The 21,606-nt window shown below is 33.1% G+C and overlaps 2 protein-coding genes across 3 annotated transcripts; one reads left to right on the forward strand and one right to left on the reverse strand.

The window, feature by feature from the left end:
• Window positions 1-1,703: 1,703 nt before the first annotated feature.
• On the reverse strand, window positions 1,704-8,065 carry LOC125069822 (outer mitochondrial transmembrane helix translocase-like). 2 transcript variants are annotated; one of them, XM_047679405.1, is made up of 8 exons: window positions 7,747-8,065; window positions 7,024-7,120; window positions 4,107-4,251; window positions 3,812-3,979; window positions 3,575-3,703; window positions 3,032-3,171; window positions 2,678-2,806; window positions 1,704-2,521 (listed from the first exon to the last, which is right to left on the reverse strand). In XM_047679405.1, exons 1-8 carry the CDS (start codon window positions 7,917-7,919, stop codon window positions 2,360-2,362), a joined length of 1,143 nt encoding a protein of 380 aa, XP_047535361.1. In that variant the 5' UTR covers window positions 7,920-8,065; the 3' UTR covers window positions 1,704-2,359. The 2 variants fall into 2 exon arrangements, with proteins under 2 accessions (XP_047535361.1, XP_047535360.1); XM_047679404.1 differs by having other exon boundaries at window positions 7,024-7,132.
• Window positions 8,066-8,683: 618 nt separating this feature from the next.
• On the forward strand, window positions 8,684-16,347 carry LOC125069776 (nucleolar MIF4G domain-containing protein 1). Its single transcript, XM_047679348.1, has 12 exons — window positions 8,684-8,956; window positions 9,179-9,407; window positions 10,051-10,682; window positions 10,759-10,849; window positions 11,548-11,760; window positions 11,949-12,070; window positions 12,579-12,775; window positions 12,998-13,173; window positions 14,094-14,275; window positions 14,924-15,088; window positions 15,537-15,668; window positions 16,033-16,347. Exons 1-12 carry the CDS (start codon window positions 8,762-8,764, stop codon window positions 16,327-16,329), a joined length of 2,631 nt encoding a protein of 876 aa, XP_047535304.1. The 5' UTR covers window positions 8,684-8,761; the 3' UTR covers window positions 16,330-16,347.
• Window positions 16,348-21,606: the final 5,259 nt, after the last annotated feature.

Below are 21,606 nucleotides of genomic sequence, written 5' to 3' on the forward strand. Positions count from 1 at the left end.
ACAAAAAAATTCCCGCCATTTTCAATGTCAGTATGACATATTTATAACCTACAAAACGCAACGTATGTTACACATTTTTAAAGTAAAACACAGCCCGTACCTAAATATTTAACGTGCCTAAGAACAGTACATACAATTAATTAATGTATTGATATAAATACTCGAATAACCAAATACCTAAAGCCTAGGTATATAGTCACAGAGCCTTCAACAAAGTAAATAACAACTTTACTCCTTGGTCTAACTTCAATGAAACTGCAATGAACAAAAGATAAAAGATAATTAATTAAAACAATGGTTAGAAACAAATTTGAAAGCTGCAGCGTGTATAAGTATTTCTTTTAAAAACAAATACTTATTTTTAACATTTTATTTCACAGTAAAATTTGTATACATGTACGTATATTACGTACATTTATATACTAACATAAGTGAAACTTCTTCTTGCATGGGTAATGTCTCTGCTTCTTAAAGGAGTTTCACTTCTGTCCTGAGTAGCTAGTTACACTTTATATATTTTAAAACTTTAATTTTTTGTTACTCTAAATAATTTTAAATTGTAACAATTACCTTTAATACTTCGGACATAGTATATAATTTCAAATATACACATAATTAATAAAATTTAATCATAAACTCTTCGCCGATAGATTATCTACAAAACTATTAACATTCGTAAATAATGTTCTGATTTTATTAAACCTTTTCAAATATTAATTAAAAACCAACACTGCATCTCATAGATCCTATTATATCAGTTCTACGTTGCTAGTTAAAAATTGAAAGCACTTCAAATTTGTATCGAATAGTATTGAAAATTAAAAAAAAAACAAAAAACAGATACACAATACATACGTCAATGTAGTAAGGAAAAAAATCGAAAAGCACAGATAATAAAAGTACATTCAATGCAAGCACAAAGTATTCAGTTAATTGATAACATGGTTTCATTCCTTCAATCGAATTGAAAGAACAGAGATAATTAATTAAATAAAATTTTAAATAAATACATACTTGTACAACTGTTATATAAAGTATTAGTTATGAAAGTACAAAATAAATAAGATAACAATACTTACATGGATACACGAGAAAGCAATAAAATTCGAAAGACGTAATATCAATTGAAACAAAACTGGGTATCAGTTTATTAGTTCTGTCTAGTTAACATTATTTTAATATCATTGGGGCATAAACGAGGAAGAGAACCAATGTTTGGATATTATATCCAATATTTGGTCCAACTTTATGTTTTGTTTAAAGCCGGGTTTCCTGCAAAAATCTAAACAAACATTTCAAAAAAATCTGCCTACTTTTTAAGAATACTTCAATCATTTTATTAAGTATATACATAAAATTAAAATAAACATACTTTTCCCCTAGTCATGATATATAAAACTTTTATTAATTTATTGACTCCGTCATTAAAATAGTAGAAAAGAGGAAGTTACGTACTGTTTAGTAAGTTTAAGTGCTGAGTTTCTTGCCGGTTTTTTGGTAGAAACTACTTCCCAATCCGATGGTAGCTTTACATTTAATCCAATACTATAACACGAGATTTCAAAAGTGCTTTTAGGAAACTACGTGAATAAAATATATTTTGATATAATTTTGAACAGTATAAAATCACACCCCGTTTGTATAAAAAAAAAATGCGCAATTTTTTTAAAAATATGGACGCAGGACACTCGGCTTTACGAATAAAATAAATATTCAAAAATGGAATAACGATTTTTATTACAGAATATTATAGAAAACCTAATTTATTTTACTCAAATTCATTAAATTATAATGCAAATATTGTTGTTTTACAAGAGCAGACTTATATTGTTGTAACCGAGTCAATATTGTTATATAAATCGAAATGCCAAATCATGTCATCTTACACATTAATTAGGTACTTCAGATATATTTACGTCTAAACACTATTCAAGCAACATCCATAATTACATTGGTATGAATGTAATGTATAACTTTAAGATATAACTTTCGAGACGAAACAAAAATGTTGAAAGTACACAAAAAAAAAAGTAAAAAAAATTAGGTACAGACGTATCAATTTGTTCCATTTAGAAGACAAAATATAATGATTACAAAAAATATTTCTGAACTAAAACTGATTTTGGTATTACGAGTACATGACAAAACTGTTAAGTTAAGCTTTAGTACTTCTTAAGAACTTCATGAAATCAAACCTTCAAGACAAGACCTTAAGCGAATCCCGGACTTTTGATGACTAAAACGCTAAAATGTTCCGATACTAACCCTCTGCATCGGCACCGTCGATCCTAGTCTATGGTAGTGTCTACGCGCAGCCCGTCTGCCGGCGCAGCGGTCGGCGCAGCGGTCGGCGCAGCGGTTAGTCCAGCTCGATGCGCATGTTGGGTGCGAGCGTGCCGCACTGTATCTTGGATTCCTTGAGCTTGCCGAGGGCGAGCCGCAAGTCCTCCATGGTGATGGGTCGCACCGCGTCCACGTACTCGTCGTCCGAGTCCGAGCTGCTGGACTTGTTCTGTTTACACTGGAACAGATGTTATAGTGTTGTGACATTTGGAATTGGAATTACAGATTCAAATCCTGATCTGATTGAATATATAGAAATATTAAAAATTATTTTTAATAAATTTCATACAATTTGACACATGAATATGTAAAGCACAAGCTCGCGATTGCTCACCTGCTTCTCCCTCGCGAGTTCGTCCCTTGCGAGGTCGCGCACGCGGTACACGGCGGCCTGGCGACACAGCTCGTGCAGGTCCGAGCCGGAGAACCCGTCCGTGGCCGCGCCCAGCCGAGCAAAGTCGATCTGAGGAAGGAACGAACTAAATGGAACTATGGAACTGCGACACGCACGCGGCCCGACATGTCACCCGGATCCGCACACGCACGCGTCCCCGCAATGGGACACGGATCGGTACACGCCCGCGGCCCGACATGTGACACGCATCTGCGCACGCTCGCGGCCCGATGTGTCACACGGTTCCGCGCACGCACGCGCCTCAAGCAGTCACGTCAAAAAAGCAACACGTACGTCGGCGGCGGTGGGCTCGGCGCGCAGGATGAGCTGCAGGATGCGCTCGCGCTGCGCGGCGCCGGGCATGGGCACGTGGAAGGTGGCGGGCATGCGGCGCTGGATGGCGCGGTCCAGGTCCTGCGGACGGTTCGTCGCACCTGCGGTTGGGAACGGACAAATAGTCACATTTCACTGTTCATCATTTTAAACACATTGGGTTCAGTAGATTTATTTTTATCCTAAAAATTTATTTCCATCATCTTTTTCTCAATTTTTGATCATGTGGCATATCAATAGTGATATATATATTTTTCATTACATTTTTGTCTTTTTGAATGAATGTGTCAAATTAAAGGGTACACCAAAATACAAATACACATTATTAAACAAATAATAATTAATATATTGACTAAATAGTTATTGACATTCATTATCACATTATGAATTCTATGAATTAAGCACATTATAATATTTTTTATACTTCATTAGTGAAAATAACTACGTGTGACAAGTAGACAACTGCATGCCCTGCAAAGAATAAGAAAAAAAAAGTATAATCACCCATGATGATGACAGTGCAAGTGGGATCTGTGATGAGTCCGTCCCACAGCGACATGAACTGCGTCTTCATCATAGCTGTGGCCTCATGGTCGTGTTGCGTGCGCGTGCGTAGGAACGACTCTATCTCATCTACAAACAAATAGATACCGATATTTATAAATCCTATTATAATAACAAGAATAGATTTGGAATATGTTTGGATTTAATTTATTACCTTTTTAATGAATAATGACTTACCAATGAATACGATACATGGCTGCAACTTGACCGCTAAACTAAACACAGCAGCGGCGAGCTTCTGAGTCTCGCCGTACCACTTGTCAGTCAGAAGGGAAACGTCCAAATTGATGAAGCTCATGTTAGCCTCCTTGGCTGTTGCCTTTGCTATCAGAGTTTTACCACAGCCTAGAAAATAAACCGCGGTTATGTAAAATTTTACATTTTAAGAAGATAAGCGCCAGAAATATTAGCTTTAGAATTCGATACATAGATCGAGAACTGATGTACACTGTGTTTAGGTGCAATAACGTACCTGGTGGTCCATGCAACAAGACACCCTTGGGCGGCTGTGTGAGCCGGCTGTCAGCGAAGAGTTCCCGTTTCTGTATAGGCAGAATGACTGTCTCCCTCAATTCATTGATTAAATGATCTAAACCAGCAATATCCTTCCAGTTGACCTGAAATTTAAGAAGAACATATTGAAATGATTCATTCTTCAGCTATTAGTACGTGTATAGTTCATTATATTATTTACTGAATGTGTTTCTATAACCGCCGAGACGAAAGAAAAAATTGTGACGAAACCATTATGTGCAGTAGAGCAATTTTGCCATATATCACAATGGAGAAATATATTGAAAAAAGTTTCAATCCTTCTCGATAGATCGAATAGACCTTGTCTAGCAATAAAACATTTGGCGGCTATTACTTTTTGTTATAAGTAACTAAAAGAGTGATGAACATGAGCGTAGAGGTAGAAAGGGGAAGAGGACGACACAGCAGGACATGGATGTAGTGTGACAGGAGGGATATGATAGAGATGGATGTGAACGATCAGGTGACGAATAATATAGAAGAATGGAAGGGAAAGCCTCGTAACGCAAACCCCAAATAGATTAGGACACGGGCAGGGAAAAGAAGGAAGACTTTTTGGCATATTACAGCTGATCAAGCCTATATGGTAGGGAAAGACAAAAATCTGAATAAAAGTGGAAATTCTACAACAGTCCTAAGTCTACATAAATACGACTAATGAACCGATCGTAATTAAACTTAACATAAAGTTTTGATGTAAGTTTTCGATCTAGTATTAGGTATATGGCTAAAAATGCAAAACAAGTTTGAAGCATTTACTATATTATAATTTTATTTAATCGTGTCAGTAAGAACTGCACATACAAAAAGTAGTCTAGTGCATATTGAATTGATAGTTTAGATACAACATACATACATGATTTTTGTTTATTTAAATTGATATAGTATTCGATACAAACTATTACGATTTTTATATTTTACGGTATTTATTTCGGTCTAGACTGCTTACCTAAAAATAGGCACTTATCGGATGTATGTTAGATTTCTGGCATTTTACCAATTTTGAAACAAAGCGATCTCACTTGAGTATTATAGAGGTATATAAATAAATAAATACATTGCAGTAACAAATGTTAAATTTATATGATGCTATTTGCGTGTTTGTGAATTAATTTATTATTGTAACTTCAATAATAATTATTTGTTTTGGCGAGGAAGTTAAGCCGTTATTGATCGTTATTGTAATGAGCAGCTGAGTCCTGTCAGATGAAAGATAATTTTAACTAGGATATTTTATCGAAGCCAAGTCATATTAAATACATAATATAAAATTTACTCCGTAACTTACAATACCCTGTATCTACACTCCCGTCTATACCGTAAGTCGAAAATTACGAAAGTTTTACTAAGATTTATATTAAGTTAACTCTACCAAAAAATCGATTGAACATATACTCTATGTAAACAGGCTCTTACGCGCAATTTGAATCATTTTATTAGATGAATTAAATTTAAATCCACAACCGGTAGAATTAATTTGTGAGTAAACTAATTAAAAGATTAAACTAACTTAAAGTGCTTAATTATAATCTGAATATGTATGTATTGAGTGATTGTTAATGAAAGAAAAAATAAAAACCCGTTTTATCAACGAGTATTTATTTATATTGAAATGTACTTGAAGCGGATGGTTTACGAAATCAGGGAGACATGGGAAATTAGGCCTATTAAGTAAAAAATTACGTATCTTCCAATATGATCGAGATACCCCTTCCATATAGTAATTTAGGATACGATTTTATTAATATAAATTATTTTATGCTTTTTTGTGCTTAATTATTGAATAATTATTAATTATAAATATGTATAATAATAATATTACAAGAGCAGTATTCCGGAAATATACTTAATTCGGAGTTATATCTTCTTTATTTATACATAAATTTTAATGACGAAAGAAATTTGCATAATAGCTCCAAAATAAAAACCATCTTATAAAAACTACCTTTTCGAAGTATTTATATACATTACATGTTATAAATAATGCTCAGAAACGGCTAACAGAGCCTCAAACATTTTATTCAGATAAGGTTTTGCTTTTTGAGTTTATCTATTGAGTAAATAGTCTTGAAAAATGTTATATAATGTTTTTTCTTTTCAGTAAATTATTATCCTTCAACTTAATCTTTTGTTATAACATTTAAAAACATGTATCTCTATAAATAATTAAAAGTTTATTCTTAAGACTTAACAATAATTTTTTAAACTAAATTTTTTTTTTAAATAATAATTTAAATGTTTATAAAAATAAACATTTAAATTATTATTTAAAAAAAAAAAAATTTTTTGTTAATACTTTGTTCCTATGTCATATAACTCAAATTGCAATATTACTTAAACCTAATGTCTTCTACTGCCGACTAAAGTACCAACTATTAACCAATCTGTTGCTATATTTTACCATTTTGTCTAATCTTTCATTCATATGGAGCTGACGTTCACAATCTCTTTTACTCGCAAGCAAGAATAAGAATAAATTTTAACTGAAATACTACTTTTCAGGTAAAATCTCCGAACAATATATTTATATTTTTAGCTAGTGAGAAATAGATAAGGATCTGATGACATTATTATACTTATAAATAATACATAAGCGATGTAAATAAATTACCTAAATGTTATATTTTGAACTCCGTGTTCTATAAAAGAAACTTTCTTGTGAGTATTTTCATTGCACTAAAAGGACTATTACTTACAAAGATTGATTTTCTAATAAGTACGAAATTGGATTTTTGCTTTGATAATAGACTTATAAGAGTAATAATTGTGTGAGTTATTTATAAGTTACCTAATATATGAGGTTTAATAAACAAATAGGTTATGTAACATTTTTAAGAAGTCGTCTTGCTACTCACATTGATTTCCTCCGGCACGACAAGCTGTGATGCAATTATCATTTCATGATCAGTGAGTTTGTCCAACACCAGCGAGTGTCTCCCCCCAAGTCCGGCTCTGCAAGATATCCTTAACACATACAAGCTCTATACATCACCTATTTATTACATTCTTATTCCATATTTGGGAATGAAATCAGACCATCAGTTTTAATCCACAAGGAAAAAATGTTTAATTGAAATAAAAAAATCTGAGCATAAAGTCTAATTAATCTATGTTTATATATTCACTAAAAGTTTTTTAGTATAATGAGGGTCAAATTCTGAGGTGATTTTGGAGTGATTTCTATGAAGTAGTTCTAAGAAATAGTTCATATACTTTTATCACGTAAACTGATTGGACGCACTTTTCATTCCGGATAGATTAAATATGGCATGGAAAAATAAAACTTTAATAGCTCAACCACAAAGTAAATTATTTTCTTTGTAACTATTAAACTATTTGTCACACATACTGGTAATTAAACATAGTCACTAGTCATATATATATACATATCACTCTGATGTAATTCTCATACATAACTTATAAACATAGAAAAAATAAAATTTGATTAAAAAATATGTACTAAATATTGAAAATGAATAACTAATAGAGTTTAAAAAAAATAAGAGGCTGAAGACATGTAAAGATTTTTTTACAGTTTCAGGTTGCATTGTGCACTTGTTTCAAAAATCAATACATACTTGCGTAACTGTTCCCGCGCTCTTTCCTCAGCCTTCTTTCGACTTTTAGACGTTGGATCAATTTGGTTCACAAGCCATTTTATAGAGAAATAAGTCACAGCAGATACAAAAGCAACGCGTATTGCCATTTGGAACACATCGTTCCTCGTAAATGCTGAACCTTCCACCATCATGCCTTGTGACTATTAGCAAGGTTACCAAGATGTTAAAACAAAGCTGTTCTTCTTATAGCTATGCTATTCAGTTTCAACACAGAAATCAAAATACGAATAAGAATTTTGCAATTTCCCGTACTGAGCACTAGGTGAATTTCATGTCAGTTTCGTACTTCATTATTCATAGACAATTTTTTTTTCATTAGTGTGGCGTTTCATTAAACTAATATTACTATTTTGTTTATTGTGTAATTATTATTCTAAGCATGTTATAACTAGCTAAAATTGTAATGTTATACTGTTAAATACAATTTAATCTAAATAAAATATTTTAAGCAAAATTATCCTGAGCAATGAGCATACACTTTTATCTCTAATATTAATTTACTTTGAATAGTATAATCATAATATAAATTGTATTAAAACTCTTGAGCTTCATTAAAAGATAATTTATGTACAATATAATTTATGTCGATCAGCTTATTTATTTAAATCAATATTTTATATAATATAAAATTCTTCTTCGTCTATCATTTTTGTATATCTAAATACACCGTGCTTCAATATATAAATAAATGTAATACCAATTATTAAATTACGTAGTTTTTTCAATTGAATACATAAAACATTACTATATAAGCTTATCATTTGCATTAAACTCCAGAGTATTACAGATTTTTTTTTTTAATTACGTGAATTGAAGTTCAGTCAACTAAGGAGTCTTGACATTATTAATGTCAAAGTCATTTTTATTTGAAGGAAAATGTCATAGTAACGTCATTTTCATGTGTTCTAAACCACAACAAATCTAACCTCCTAAAAGCTTATGAACATCTTAAAAACACGCATAAACTTTTAAAATGAAGAAAGTTAAACCAAATAGGCCAAAGTTTACAAATACACGCAAAGTTCTTCGAAAAGAAAAAAGAAAACAAAAGAAAATCCACCGAAAAGAGCATTATTTGAAAAAGAAAAATGATCCTAATGTTAAAACCAGTGCTGGAAAATTTGTTAAACGCCCCGTTGATAACTCAGAACAAAAAAGCGATAGTAAAGTAAGTATATTATTTGTATAAATATGATATAAGATGTATTGTACTTACTTTTATAAACATTGTTACAATATTTTTAATACAATAAAAAAAAGTGTTTATGAAATGAGTTATTCATTTAAAAAAGTCCATTATATGAAGTAAATAATTATAATATCTCCTTTTAATATTTAAGTTTTGCAATGAATGAATTAGAGAATAGACTAGGAATTATTAAAATTACAGAAATCACAGCCACAGAAACAGCCAACCGCACAAGAGATTATGATAAGGCAGCTTGCAAAAGAGAAGAAGGAAACAGAGAAATTGAAGTCCCTAATGGATTCCCAAAGAAAGCAGATTATGGTAAAAGCTAACGAAGAAGAGGATAAGATGATAAAAAAATTGGAAAAGCAACTTGGATTGAACAAGTCAAAGAATAAAAATAATTACTTCGCTGATGACGGATTGGACTGTATCCTTTTTATATAATTATAAATCAATCTTTCTGGAATAAAAAACCACATATGTTATGGCGGTATCCATAACATATGTGGTCCATAACATATACAACCAGGTAGGAACCAATGAAAAAAAAACTTGATTTTAATTTTGTTTTTGTGTAGTGTTTTACTTGAAGTGAGTAGATATATTAAGATTTTTAATGGCTAATTATTTACATATTAATACTCAAGTAAAGGGAAATTGTATCATTTAATTAGGTGTATTACATTTTTTTCAAGTCCTAAACAATCTAATATCTATAGGTATAACTAATAATATCATATCTATAAACATATCCCAAACCAGTAAAATATTATTCATATATGGTAACCCATTACATAAATATCCAATATTTCAAATCCATATCATGCCTGATACAAACTAAAATTAAAAAATCTAAACTGATGATCTACACCAGTTGTTAAAAATGAAGATTGGCTATATCATATTCAGTTAGAAATGGTATATTTTTTGGTTTTAATTAATTCAAATTGCTACCTTTTCATTTTAATTTTAAGCTTGCCAGGTTAAGTGGCATGGTGATTTCATATTTCATCAAATTCTCTGTGTATTATCTTACAATATTTATATTTCCTTACAAAGTTTATATTTAGATCTTCTGGAAATTTGTGATAGGGCAACATCAGAACAAATAGTAGCTGCTGAAAAACATTTAGCTGAGGTTGAAAGAGATTCTGATTTTGAAGAAGATCTTGCAGTAGTCACTGGCAAGGAACTGCCTAAAGGCAATGACGAAAATAAAAAAAATAAAAGCAAACATAATGATGATAACTCTGAAGACGAAATGGAGACTGATGATGAAATGGAAGTTGATGAAGAAGTAGATGAAGAGGATGATGATGATGATGACAATGAATTTGGACTTGATGATGACCAATTTGAAGATGATAATAGTCAGGCAGAAGATTTTAATGATGAGAACTTTAGTGATGATGAAGATGTAAGTGAACACAGTGAATCAGACAATGAAAAAGATAACAAAAAATCAAAAATAAACAAATTAGACAAAAAATCTAGCAAAATCAAAATTGTATCTGAAAAAGATATCAATAAAGTGTTTAGTGAAGATGAAGTGTCACACTTATCTAGTGATGAAGATTTGGATGGAGTTTCTGATGAAGATAATAAAGTTGATGAAGTTTCTAGAATTGATAAGACTGAAAAGCCAGATGTGTGGGAAGATATCTATGGTAGGAAAAGGGATAAAGAAGGCAATATCATCAAGGTACAAAACAACAAACTGTTTATTAAATTTGAAGACATTGTATATAGGAATTTATTTATTTAATTTTTTATTTTAGGAAGAGAAAGGAATTTATATTCCTCCACACTTAAGAAATAAGGATTCAGCTTCTGATAAGCAATTAGCACAACTGAAACGTCAGATAAAAAGTAAGATAAAATAATAATTTTTAAGTTATCAGTAACAAATTATTTTTATTTGACTCCATAAATCTGTATGTTAATACAAAAAATTAAATTCAGAAATTCAAAATTCTTAAAAACTGCTGAACAAATATTAATTAAATTATGTGCCCATACTTTTAACTTGGTGTTAGGGCTTTTTGATATTGTACCACCAAACAGTAATGCTGTTTTGTTGTATTCTGTTTTGGATAGCAAGTGAGCCAGTGTAACTACAGCCTCAAGGGATGTCCCTTGAGACTGTAGTTACACTGGCTCACTGTGTACACATGTAAGTTCCCAAGATTGGTCCATTGACAATATAAGAAATGGATCATATTTCTCATAGCAGTTGTGTCTCTATTCATGGAGTATTATTTCTATTCCCTCATTCTTATAATCCTATGAGAAGGCAAAATCGAACAGAGGTCAGACATATAAAGACTGGCATTATGTTATCCGAGGCATAGCGTAAATACTATCATCTTCTAAGGACCTTACTTGCGTTATTACTTGTTACTGAAAATGTAATGACAGAAAGATCCAAACACTTCTTACTTACTCACTTATGGATTGGAACTCGAAAATATTTAAGCCTTATATTAAGGCTAACCAAAAGACCAGCGAAACGGTCTAAAGTTAGTAACGGCCTTATTAAAAATAACAAAATTTGAAATATGTTTCAGGTGTTCTTAACAAGTTAGCTGGTACAAATTTACACTGGGCTTGCACATCTATTGAAAACCTGTATTCACACAACAGTAGGAACTCCGTGAATACAGCACTCACGGAACTGTGGCTTGAAGCCACGGTGAGCCCGGCCAGCACTCCGGATCGGATGGTCGCAGAACATGCAGCATTGGTGTCGGTTCTTCATGCTAATGTAGGATCAGAAATAGGTAAATTTTACATCTACATACAATCTATATTCCAAGCCAGATATTCCATTATTATTTAAAGTTAAAAAATCAAGTTTCGTTGACTATTAAGCATTTTTAATGAACGTTTGTTAAAAAAATACAATTTACTTTTTCTATGACTAAAATTACAAGTAATAAATACAACATTTCAAAATTCTTCTTTACAGGAGCTCACTTCCTAGAAGAGTTATCGAGAAAGTTTGACGAAATGTTGGAAACACCCCAACCGGTAGAGGATAAGCGACTGGATAATCTCGTATCTTGCTTGGCACATTTATATTGCTTTAAGGTGGATATCATCAATAATAAATTTACAAGTTAAATTTAATCTTTTAGAATTATATGATTCCTAATATAAAAATTAATCTAAACTCTTGGTCTGAGGAGTTTAGAACTTATTTAATTACGTTCATAATGAGGATTGATTTATGTGGCCGAGTTTACAGACCCGTCATAATCTAGGGTATAGTGGGTGCAAAAACTGCGCCTCGCAGATGATGGCCACCTCTTAAACCATCGTGGGCCCTTGTTGAGCTTAAGCCGAGGCTGCTGAGTTTAAATGCATGTTTCGTCGCGATATTTACCTTCACTGCTGAGTGCAAGACACTTTATGGTCTCAAATAAAGCACTTGAAAATTTCCTCGTCAATAAATAACAATCTTCGGTTTGATATAAAATAAATTTGAGTTTAGATTTTGAGTAGAAAAAATATTGATATAGATTTACTGTGTTAAAATTGACAAAAATCTAAGGAAATACAATATAAAATACTGAACACATATAACATCCACATCCAGATCTACCACGCCTGCCTGCTGTACGACATCCTGGCGCGCCTCGTGTCGCAGCTCAGCGAGAAGAGCATGGAGTGCGTGCTGACGGCGCTCCGCAGTGCGGGCGGCCTGCTGCGCAGAGACGAGCCCGCCCGCCTGCGCGCCTTCATACAGGACTCGCAGGCGCGCCTCGCGCACGCGCACCACGCCGCCGACAAGGGGTGAGTGACGCAGTGCGGGTGGGCTGCTGGGTCGAATGCTTCTTCGATGACGTTAAAGCGCATTTAGCTAGATAACTATCAAAAAATAATCTAAATAATCCAATAAGTGACGCTATTCTCTATCTTCAATTATAAACAGACTTATGATTTATTCTCCAACAGAATAATAATTTACTGAATCACAAAAGAGATATTTACTCAAACTATTTTACTCGTTTGCAGGTCAAGGGTGAAATTCTTAGTAGAAGTATTGCTAGCTGTTAAAAATAATAACCTGAACAAAATACCTAACTATGATCCAACATATGTGGAACATCTTATAAAGGCGTGCCGCAGCGTTGTAAGACGAGGGAACTACATCACACCGCTTAATATTAGATTAGAAGATTTGTTGAAAGGTAATTAAATAATTTTATCTACTTAATGTATAACTACTCGAAATAGAAAATGTGCGCTCGACCGTTTGAATTTTTAAGACAATAGAATTCAGTGGGTTGACGTTATAAAGGTCCCCTGGAATCTTAGTTGATATGGGGGTCTCTCAAGGATCAATTCTTGGACTTTTTCTTTTCCTAATATACATAAATGACTTGTTCTTACTTGTAGGGCACAACATGACGCCAACTTGCACTTGAAATATATAAACGGATTGGCAAGCAGACTTAGCTCTGTGGCATTTATTGCGGTTAAAAAGATTAGACTATTTACCGATGTTGATACTACTCGCTTACTTTTTTAAAATATTAGAGCCGAGATGGCCCAGTGGTTAGAACGCGTGCATCTTAACCGATGATTTCGGGTTCAAACCCAGGCAGGCACCACTGAATTTTCATGTGCTTAATTTGTGTTTATAATTCATCTCGTGCTCGGCGGTGAAGGAAAACATCGTGGTGAAACCTGCATGTGTCTAATTTCAACGAAATTCTGCCACATGTGTATTCCGGCAACCCGCATTGGAGCAGCGTGGTGGAATATGCTCCAAACCTTCTACTCAAAGGGAGAGGAGGCCTTTAGCCCAGCAGTGGGAAAATTTACAGGCTGCTAATGCTAAAAAAAATTATTGATCTGTAAATTTAATTTCAAGAATATCCCAATATTGTTCAACAACAACTATCAAAACGCACATGACGTGTATTTGAATGCAATAGCGGACGAATAAAGGTGCCATATTGCTTTTTTTTGAGACTTTAATTTTTAGAAGCAACTTCTTTTAATATTTTACTACAGGACCTTCTCTAATATCGAAGAGAAGTTTTCTTAAGTTATTCGACTACAATGCTCTGATGTGGGTAATTAATTCAACCTAAATTTGTTTTAGCTCATGAGAGAGGCAAGTGGTGGGTAATAGGTTCAGCTTGGGAAGGCAACCGAATACAAGAAGCCGAGCCGGCCGCTAAACCACTACCGTCTACTGACCAGAAACTTCTAGAACTTGCTAGACAACAGCGCATGAATACAGACGTTCGACGGAGTATCTTTTGCGTTATCATGTCGGCTGAGGTTAGTTGAATACATTTTGTTATAAAATATATACCTGGATATGACTGTCGACATAACCAGGATTGCCCCCTAAATTCAAAGCGTTACCAGTTTTTATAGAAAATCGTAAAAAAATATTTTAATATATTTTGTTCAATGGAGAACGTAAACCACTTTATGAAACGTATATATTATAAGCAATCTCAATTAAATATTGCCCTGCACATAAACCCTTTTCGACCGTTTTGAATTTCGGAGGGTATATAAAACGTAGAGTGTCTGTGTTTGCTCACTCGTTTGAGCACTGATCACTGCTCCTAATATCAGAGTTTCGCCCAAGAGATGGCAAAAGACGTAAAGATTGACAAATGAAACGTTGGGAAGACAGAGATAGTAGAGTAGAGAAGTTTTTGGACGGGCCTTTGTCGAAGGACAAGCTGTTGTTGGATAAACCGATCGTCCGTAATAAATACCCTGGTAGTATGGAATGTAATTTAACGTAAAACAGTAATAAAGGCTTATTTTCTTAAATTTATTTTTGTGTGTGACAGTTGGTTATTCTTAGTTGGTCAGGAACAACCCATAATGTACAGGATAGTATAATATAAACAAAGGTTCATACGAAATTACGTACGTACGTATGTACGAAATTATTTTCTGTATATTCAGGACTACATGGATGCCTTCGAGAAACTTCAACATCTGGGCTTAAAAGGGCAACAGGAACGTGAGGTGGTGCACGTTTTACTGGCCTGCTGTCTGCAGGAGAAGACTTATAACCCGTACTATGGCGTCCTAGGAGAGAAGTTATGTAGTTTCGATAGAAAATATCAGGTAATAGACATTGCTAAAGATATATAAATATATTAGATCATATATATATCAGGTATATTGTACCTTTACATTACATTACATTTTTACATTAGCAGCCTGTCAATATCCCACTGCTAGGCTAAGGCCTACTCTCCCTTTGAGGAGAAGGTTTGAGCATATTCCACCACGCTGCTCCAATGCGGGTTGGTGGAATACACATGTGGCAGAATTTCGTTGAAATTAGACACATGCAGGTTTCCTCACGCTGATTTCCTTCACCGTCGAGCACGAGATGAATTATAAACACAAATTAACCACGTGAAAATTCAGTGGTGCCTACCTGGGTTTGAACCCGAAATCATCGGTAAAGGTGCACGCGTTCTAACCACTGTGCCATCTCGGCTCTTATTGTATTGTACCTTTAAAATTATTTCATTTATGTTTATTAATTAATTACATCTCGTTACAGCTATCAATACAGTACACGGTTTGGGACAAAATTAAAGACCTCGAATCGCTTTCGAAGCAGGCTATGACGAACTTAGGGCAATTTCTCATTCATCTTATTATGGAGAAGGGATTGCCGCTTTCCGTTTTAAAGGTAATATATAAAAGTCTCTGATAAATATCCCGTTGAAAAAGTAATTACAAAAATATCTTTTATTTCTCCTAATGGTGTAAGCCTGTCCTCATATCACGGGGACTTAAATTTTTTACGAGTAAGTGTGTGTTAGGTGGGTTTAAGTCATCTTGTCTTAAAAAGTAAATAATAATATATTTGTCGCTTACTTTGTAATAATGCTTTGTAATAACAATTAATGCGAAAGTAACTTTGTCCGTCTGTGTGTTACGCTTTCACGGCTAAAGAATCGACCTAATTTGGAGTAAATATATGATGTGCTCATACAATAAATCCTAAAACAAAAATAGAACTAATTCAGTATATTTATTTTATATTTTTGCAGATAATACAATTCTCAGATCTAAACAAGAAGTCAGTAAGATTCATGCGCCAAATACTTCTCGCAATCATCATGAACGCTGATCTCCAAGCCTCCCTAGAAGTCTTCCACAGAATATCAAAATCTCCCAAACTACACATGTTCAGAGAGAGTCTCCGTTTGTTTATACAACACTTTTTAATTAAAAACGCAGGAAAAAAAACTACGATATTAAGCGAAGAAGAAATGGCAACACTGAAGGAAAGAGCAGTAGAAGTAGATAAAATATTAACAATGCACGAAACTAAGTTGAGGTTTTGATTAAATAATTGTTAACGAGTTATGTGTTTCATTTGTTAACATGTTTTACGCGCCAATTCCAAAATGATTTACTTAAGGGTGCAGTACATACTTTTCGCATTTCAAACTAGAACACAATAATCCTTATTGTCGCTGTTTAACGGTAATACTTTGTGTGGACGGTACCTACGAAAACGACCTTGACGGAGCTCAACTACTAAGTAAAATAAATGGCGACTTACGAGTAATATTTTGCATTTATCAAGAAACAAAGTACTTTTACCGCTGTCTTCGTCGCATTCTCGGTATTTACTAGCCCGAGACCATCTCAAACGTAGAGCAATTGGAGAAATGCCATGAGAGCCCGATCAACGATCCCAAACAAGCTTTGGAATCCCCAAGGGAAAAGATAGCGTGGCCGTCCCGTCAAACCTGGCGAGGCTCCGTGTTGGCAGAGGCGGCGAGCGTCGGAATGACGTGGAGCGAGGTGGAGCGTGAAGCTCAAGACCGATCGCGATGGAGGACATCTGTGGCCGCCCTCTGCCCCATCTAGGAGACATAGGACATTCATCATCATCATCATCAAAGTACTTTAGACTATTCCAAGATAACACAAATGAAACGGAAACTCAATACAATTTACAAGAAATGTTATTCTGTCAGCTTTTATTTATATGCGTTCTGTACTTTCGTGCGATTTGAGTTCAACTTTGTACATTTATCGGCACTTGCATGAAGGTTTATGCCATAGTTAGTACTTAGTATCAACGTACTATGAAGCGAGATTTATCTCAAAGCTTTAAAGATACTTTGCGATACGTGTAAAATTCCCATTGATTAATTAACAAACAACTTGATCGTGTTTGATTAGATTTAGAATCATTACGATGAATAATATATAATTTGAGTGTTAAGGAGTTTATTTCGAAAATGCCAAAGGAAACTGAGTAATGATTACTTACAAATACCAAGGGCAGTTCAAACTTGTATCCCTTCAAATGTTTTTTGGTATTATATTCCATATAAAAATTCTAATACTAGTGAAATGAAAAAAAATAAACTGCTATATATTTTCCCTTGTACCACCTTTTGGTTCCCACTAAAAAGTATGGCTTATATAACTATGTAGAATTGTATAATTGGTCAGATATTTGGCAAAATGTATGTACTAGCTTTGTATATAACTTCATTCACTCGTGGAAATTATTCATGCAAATATAAGTCGATACCTTCAGATATACCCCACAGTCAGCCGTTGTCATGCGAGCTATCTTATCAGCGTCTGCCTTCGGACTAGTTATTATCTACAATCGGTAAACGTTGATAACAAATGAATCAGTTAGCGTAGCAACGACAGCCAGTCTACCTGGTACATACTTTATTGTTCAAATATAACACAACAAATGTCCATTTTGTATGCAGCTGTTGATATAAAAATTATCAAATAGCAAGTAGTAAAATTATTATTACCTATACAATAGCCTACAACGCGTTACCATTTCATAATGTCATATAATATCTAACTAAAAGGTGTTTACTATCTTATATATTTCTTTAAATGATTCGTATTATGAACGTTGTATCTCATAAATAAATAGATAACAAAGAAGCTTCTCGTTAAATACGTAATTACATGAAATTAATCATTTTCTATTAAAGTATGCACAGGGCCTGACCGTAAGTTTAGGGGCCCTGGGCTAACACTACTTAACCCACCTAAGACCTATCTGAACGTATACTTGAATTAAATTAATTGAATGGGTTTGATTAATTGCAGGACTCGCAGTGGTTAGAAAGCGTGCATCTTAACCAGGCAGGCACCACTGAATTTTCATGTGCTTAATTTGTGTTTATAATTCATCTCGTGCTCGGCGGTGAAGGAAAACATCATGAGGAAACCTGCATGTGTCTAATTTCAACGAAATTCTGCCACATGTGTATTCCGCCAACCCGCATTGGAGCAGCGTGGTGGAATATGCTCCAAGCCTTCTCCTCAAAGGGAGAGGAGGCCTTTAGCCCAGCAGTGGGCAAATTTACAGGCTGCTAATGCTAATGCTAAAGGACTCACAGCGCTGCAAACTATACGATCTGTTTAATTTAATAAAATTATGGATTATTTCGTATTATCTATTATCGTATGTCTATTTTTTACTTTGACTTGACTTAGCTGGGGCCCCCTTGAATCCACGGGCCCTGGGCTGAAGCCATAGCAAAAAGCCATATGGTAGATCCGGCCCTGAGTATGCATAATGTACCTTAAATGTATACAATAGTTGTTTCGAATATGACCAATAATTATTTTGAATGGGTGAATAAAGGAGCCTGTATCCTAATACAACTTGAACTTGAATCTTACAACATTTCATTAAAATCAACTCAGTGGTTTATTCGTGAAATAGAGAGTCATACAAAGTTACTTTCCCATTTAATTAATTCGTACAGAACGTATGTATTTATACACATATGAATATGGGTAGGTACCTATTATAAGTATACAGTTCGTAGGTAGGTATTCTATATAAATAAGCCTACCTACCTATGTATTAGATTAAACTATGTAAATTTCTAATTGATTTAATTGTTAACGCAGGAGGTGTGAAGGAGACCAGCCGACTGTAAAAATTGATTTCCATAATGTTATGTATAATGAATTTGATTTCTATCAATTTAGTGAGGTTGTTGCCTTGTACCAGCAATTAAGGCGGGGTTTGAAAGTTATTGCAGAACTATAATATAATCAAAGGGTACCTACAAGAAATAATACATTTTACTCCATAACCTCTTTCAAATATTTTTTTTTCAAATAAAGTATTATTATGATGAGTCTTCGGTTAAGGTTATCACGAAAAATTAAAATGGTGTAAGTTAAATAATATTGACATTTTTGTTCTTTAACTAAAGCTTCCTTTCATGAGCTTTGTATTAAAAATATTTTTTTTTTTATTAAAAACTAAACTAGTCGAACATGCATTTAAATCGAAATTATTAGCAAATTAACTATATTTATCTAAGTTCTCACAAAATAAATAATAGTACCTATTTAGTTATTTACCTACCTTGTACTTCCTTAGTTTGAAGAGTACCTACTTAGCTAAAATAATTGAATTCAGTTTTACGTAATATTTATTTTATCTCTTATATTCTGTACCTACTTTAAGTAGTTTTTTCCATTTCATCTATAGAGTTCTTACAAAATATAGTATTCATTTTTCAAGTATTTTCGTAGGTTTAATTTTTATTCTCTGATGACAGAAACTATGACGATAATAATTATGTTAATGGGTGATTTTTATTTAGCATCTTAAATGTTTATAATTCTCAACATATTATAAGAAAAGCACCAAACAAAGTAGTATTTTATATACATTTAAATAATCTTTTAAACATAACGATTTAAAATATGTCTTTAAAATATAGTACTTGAAGAAAAATATTTTGATTGTGCACCAAAAATAAAACATATGTTTACTTAATGAGCTCCCTATTTAGATATTAGATTCGATCTGTGTTATTATATTTTGTATCAGTAAACGTGCTGCTCAATTGCTATATTTGCATTTGTATGACCCAAGCTAAACTGTTCTATATCAACGAGTCCTAAAGTATGAAAATTGCGTAAACGCAAATTTCAAATCAAGTTGTAATTCATGCTCGTGTAACGCGATGCATGCACGCAGGTCGGGTGGCAGCAAGCTGTCTACTCGCATCCGATGGAATTATCTACGCTAGCATAATGCGTACATGAATTATACCGATATTTACAACGTGGGTGTGTTCTCTCTGCATTTTTTTTTAATATAAATCGATCGATCAATCTTTATTTAAAAGTAATGCGTAAGTATTATGAAAAATATTGATCGATAATTTTTTTGGCCTGGATTAACCAAAGGCAAAGTAGGCAATTGCCTGACTGCGTGTGAACCCAGCGTTACGTAGGGGCCACGTTGTCTGACAAAACTAATCTAATCGAAGTGTTGGATGGACGAAGTCTGACAAGTTTATGTATTTTTTAAATGTAATGATATTTTGATTGATTGTTTCGTATTTCTTCTTTCATATTTTCAAATATAATTAAAAATAAAAAAACTCAAAACCATCAGCTATAGGAAGAAACATGAAGGTTAAAGAGAAACAGGCAGTAATATTTCTTTTGCCTAAAGAAAACCTCTTTATAAATACATTAATTCGACCCTGTGATCATGATGATAAGCTAATTTCCATACATTTCTCTGTATTTAAAATTTCACATTCAAAACTTAAGAAAAATTAAGTTAAGTAAGCACACGCTAACCATATTTATGCAAATCTCATTTGATAGGTTTTACATTTACAATATAAATTTGTCTTTTAAAGCCATTTTGCGGTACTCAAGCGCAGATGAACAACAGATCAAATTAAAGTATAAAAAAAGCAAATCTGATTTTTATGGGGATGCTCGGAGACAAGAAGGATCGTAAAGATTAAGGGAGCCGTGGTGAGGATGAGGAGCTCATAACTGTATAGTCATATTAATTGAAGTTTTATTGATTGATAAAAGGGCAAAAACGCTTTTGAGTATGTACGTTTTTGCCTATCACTCATTATTATCACGTGGAATTCGTACAAAATCACTAAATGGATGATATTTAAGACACTTCTTGGAAAATACCAAATACCACGCATGAAAGTTATAAAATAATTTTGTTTTGAAAGATTTAAATATAATCATTATGTATTTGTCTTTAACATATAATACATCTATATCATGATCATAACTTATCTCAATTGACCTACAAATACTTCAAGCTACTTATATCACTTTTTAAAGTTAGTGGCAGCAATCTGTTAATTTTGTTATTAATTTAATATTTCTTTTGAATACAGTTTTGAAATAAGTAAACAGTAAATTAAAAGTTTATTAAAAAAAAATACCATATGATAATTATGTTTTAAATTTGTACAATTTTATTTTAAATCACATTTTTAGCAACCGATTTAAAAACTATTAATTTTGAACGCACCTTGAGAAAAGCTAAAACTAACGCCATCTATGTGACTGATGAAAAACCACATGCATTTTCTAAATGAGTGGTTATTGCCTAATTTAACTGCATAAACTCATATTCTAAATTCCAAAATTGTAATAACTTTATAATTAAAATCATGACATTATTTTTTATTTTTAAACTTATAACAAAATTAGAAATATTCTATTTATGCATTCAATTTGAATAGTGGCGCTAAAGTATTCTATCGTCGCGACACCTTCCGAATGAAATTGAAAGCTGCAATGAACAAAGAGAGCTAGCTAGCCACTAC

Source organism: Vanessa atalanta, chromosome 16 (assembly GCF_905147765.1).
Source record: "Vanessa atalanta chromosome 16, ilVanAtal1.2, whole genome shotgun sequence".
In the NCBI taxonomy this organism is placed as follows: domain Eukaryota; kingdom Metazoa; phylum Arthropoda; class Insecta; order Lepidoptera; family Nymphalidae; genus Vanessa; species Vanessa atalanta.